We start from the raw sequence: 3,337 nt of genomic DNA, 5'->3' as shown, positions 1-3,337 counted from the left end.
ATGTATGTGTGAATATGTATGCATGTGTCTATTTACCTATCTATCGATAAGTTTTCATCTTTAATCTATCTATCTATCTATGATAATGATATAGTATGTAAAGAGCTAGGGCTTTGTTTGAGGAACGAAGAGAAAGGTAAGCTCTTTGCCACGGAAAAAGAAAAGGAAAAAGACGGCGGAGGAGGAAGAAGGTCTTCACGTGTCGATCAGCCACTATCTCCCGCCTATTCTTGCAATATACATACGCGGTGTATATACGCATCCATACACCGATAGAGTCTACTGTATAGACATCTCTATCTCTACATAAATCTATCCTCTACACCTGTCATCTCTCTTACACGACTTCTCTATATCTCTCTTCCCACATATGCAGACTACAATATCTTACTTTCTCATATCTATATACATATATATGTGTATGTGTATATGTATGTATATGTATGTGTCTTATTCTGAAGAATAAGGTGGAGACTTGTTGATCTCCAACAAGCCTTTGCTCCCCCACGCAGGTAAATCCATAGAGCTAGTTTCAGATTGACCTACACACCTCTTCGTCTATATATATATATATAGAGAGAGAGACTATATCGATATCTATCTTTCTATATCTCTACGTATCTATCCATATCTCGAGAGAAGTAGATTTCTTTTTAAAGGATCTCTCTTTCTTTCTGTCTTCACTGTGTCTCTTTCTTTTCCAGTGTATAGTCTCTCTATGTCTCCGTGGAGGTGACGAGAGTCTTCTTTTTCACTCCGAGGTAGGTATTTTTTTGCATGCGGGGAATTCTCACGTCGCTTCACAATTGAGACGATCTCGTAGAGCAGCTTGGGCCTTTGCATGCAGGATAGGAAAGTCTTCGAGACGAACTCTGTTACGGAGAGAATCTCTCATCTTTCTCATCTGTCTGGACTTTCTTTTCTCGTCACTACACAGGGATAGGCATCTGCCTACAGCGGGAATGCCCTCTGCTTCGAGGCATGACGGAGACTTTGTGAGTCTCCAGAGGCCATCGAGGCGCATGTATTCCGTCGTATACAGACAAGCGTTTTGCAAAGATTTCTTCTCCTCGTTCGCATCATTTCTAGCACAAAGAAAGAAACAAAGAGAGGAAAGAAGAAAAAAGAGCGATCGAGTCATGTATACTAGATGTGGATGACGATCTAAATAGAGATGGATCTACTACATGTATAGATATACACAGAGAGAGAGAGATGAACTTCTCTCTCTCTATACATATATACACATATGTATGTGTGTATATATGGGTGTGTGGAGAATGTGTTGTCTCGACTGCGTGAAGTGAATGAAGAGAGACCTATCTGTAAAGAAGAAGAAAAAGAACAGATGTCTGTAGAGAAAGAGAAGAAGAAGAAGGAGAGATGAAAGAAAAGACGTTGACGAGACGGTGGGTCTGTGTAGAGGATGGATTTCTCTTGTTTCGATGGATGAAATAGAGATAGGAGAGAAAGAGATTTTGTCTCTTCTCCATAGCCCTCCAACTAAGTAACGAAGTCACTCTCTATCTATTTATTTCTGTATGGATATCTATCTATCTTCCCCTCATCCGCGTGACCATATCTCTTTTAAATGTGTCCTTCTTCTTCCTTTCTTCTTTTCTTTTCTTTCTGTGTGTCTCCCATTCATTCATTTCTTCCTTTGTTCGTTTCTTCTGTCTTTTCTTTCATTTTATGGCTCCTCCCAGGGGGTCTCCACCAAATAAAAGAAGACGAGAGAGAGAGACAGAGCATTGTATGTATTCCTGTATATATATATATGTATATATATGTATATATATATATGTGTATGTATTATGGAGAATGTGTTTCTGTAAGTTCGTTAGTGTGTAGGAGTGAAGTTTCATGATGAGAATGATGGATTCTATGATAGTACAACAAAAAGGAGGAGGAGTTTCAATTTTTCTCTTTATCTTAAGAAGGACAAAGAGGCCAGTCTTTTCTTCATTTACTCCCTCCTCTTGGTAGTAGTAGTAGTAGTGATAGTCTTTTCCATCGTGTCTATCTTCTTCTTTTTCATTTGGGTCATCTTTCTCTTTTTGTCGTCTTCTATTCAGAGGTTTGTGTGGAGGTCCCTCGACACGTTTGTGTCTTTTTGTCTTTTCTTTTCGTGAATCTTTATCATTCCTCCGATAGATTTGAGACAGATAGACTAGAGATAGACAACTTTAGCTTGATGATAGGGAGATGAAAGATATCTAGATTTTAGATTACATGTATACATACACATATATATATATATATAGATATATCTACGTGTATCTGTATATATAGAGAGAGAGAGACTGTGTAGAGACAGTCTTTCTTTCTTTCTTTCTTTCTCTATGCGTGTGTGCTTTTGTGGATGAGTGATGCATTTCTTTAGCACGTCATGGAATGCGATCGAATGAAAAGAAGAAAGAGATAAGGAGGAAGAAGAAGAAAGGAAGAAGGGATTTGTATTAGGTAGAAAAGCAGCAGAAAGGTCCTTTCTCTAGTAAGAAGGAGTCGGGTGGTATAGTATATTGTTTTGATAGAGAGAGAAAGAGAGAGAAAGCGCAAAGATGAAGAGATCTCTTCTTTTCTTCTTCTTCTCTTTCAACTAAAGAAGAAAGAAGAAAAACCTTTCTTTCTTTCTTCCTCTCTTCTTTCTTTCTTTCTCTCTTTCATAAACTTGTCTCTTGCGTGAGTCCGTTGGACTTCTTTCTTTCTTTCTTTTTCTTTCTTTCTTCTGGAGACTTACGCATGCTGCATGTATTTTATGAAATCGAAGGATTTTTCTTTCTTTTCATCTTCTTGTCGAGCACTAGTAGAAGAAGACTGGATAGGCAATCCCTGAGGAGAAGAAGAAGACAAAAGAGAGGGAAGACTTTCATAGGCAATCCTCATTATGCTCCTTCTCCTGCTCCTCCCGCTGCTGCTGATAGAGATGAAGATGATCTGCCGCTCCTCCTCCCCCTCCGCGTCTTCTTCTTCTTCTTGATCTTCTTGACGCTGACGAAACTGGCGATCTAAGTCAACTCAAGACACACAACATCCACACAAAAGAGACAGAAAAGTGAGAAAGAGTGACAAAGAAAGAACGAAAGACATGCATGATAGAAAAGATACACATACTACACCTTGGAGAAACAGAGAGAGAGAAAGACACATAGCATTATATGTACGTAGGAAGATACGTCGACACACCCCTACGTATATCTCCCTCTTACCCTAGTGACATGCATACAAATCCGCCATTTTCTCTCTCTCTATCTATACATATATAAAAAGAAAGAGAGAGAGAGGGAGAGAGGGAGAGATTTTGATATGTATCTCCGTATATGCATTTATATGTATG

At 38.8% G+C, this 3,337-nt stretch overlaps 1 protein-coding gene across 1 annotated transcript; it reads right to left on the bottom strand.

The window, feature by feature from the left end:
• Positions 1 to 958: 958 nt before the first annotated feature.
• CSUI_011263 (uncharacterized protein) lies at positions 959 to 3,006 on the bottom strand (the record flags this gene model as incomplete). Its single annotated transcript, XM_068071364.1, has 2 exons — positions 2,741 to 3,006; positions 959 to 1,085 (listed from the first exon to the last, which is right to left on the bottom strand). Coding segments are annotated over exons 1-2 (273 nt in total), but the record flags the coding sequence as incomplete, so codon positions are not given.
• Positions 3,007 to 3,337: the final 331 nt, after the last annotated feature.

The sequence above is a fragment of the Cystoisospora suis genome (genome assembly GCF_002600585.1).
Source record: "Cystoisospora suis strain Wien I chromosome Unknown contig_10494, whole genome shotgun sequence".
NCBI lineage: Eukaryota > Apicomplexa > Conoidasida > Eucoccidiorida > Sarcocystidae > Cystoisospora > Cystoisospora suis.
This window is presented reverse-complemented; position numbering and strand designations above follow the sequence as displayed.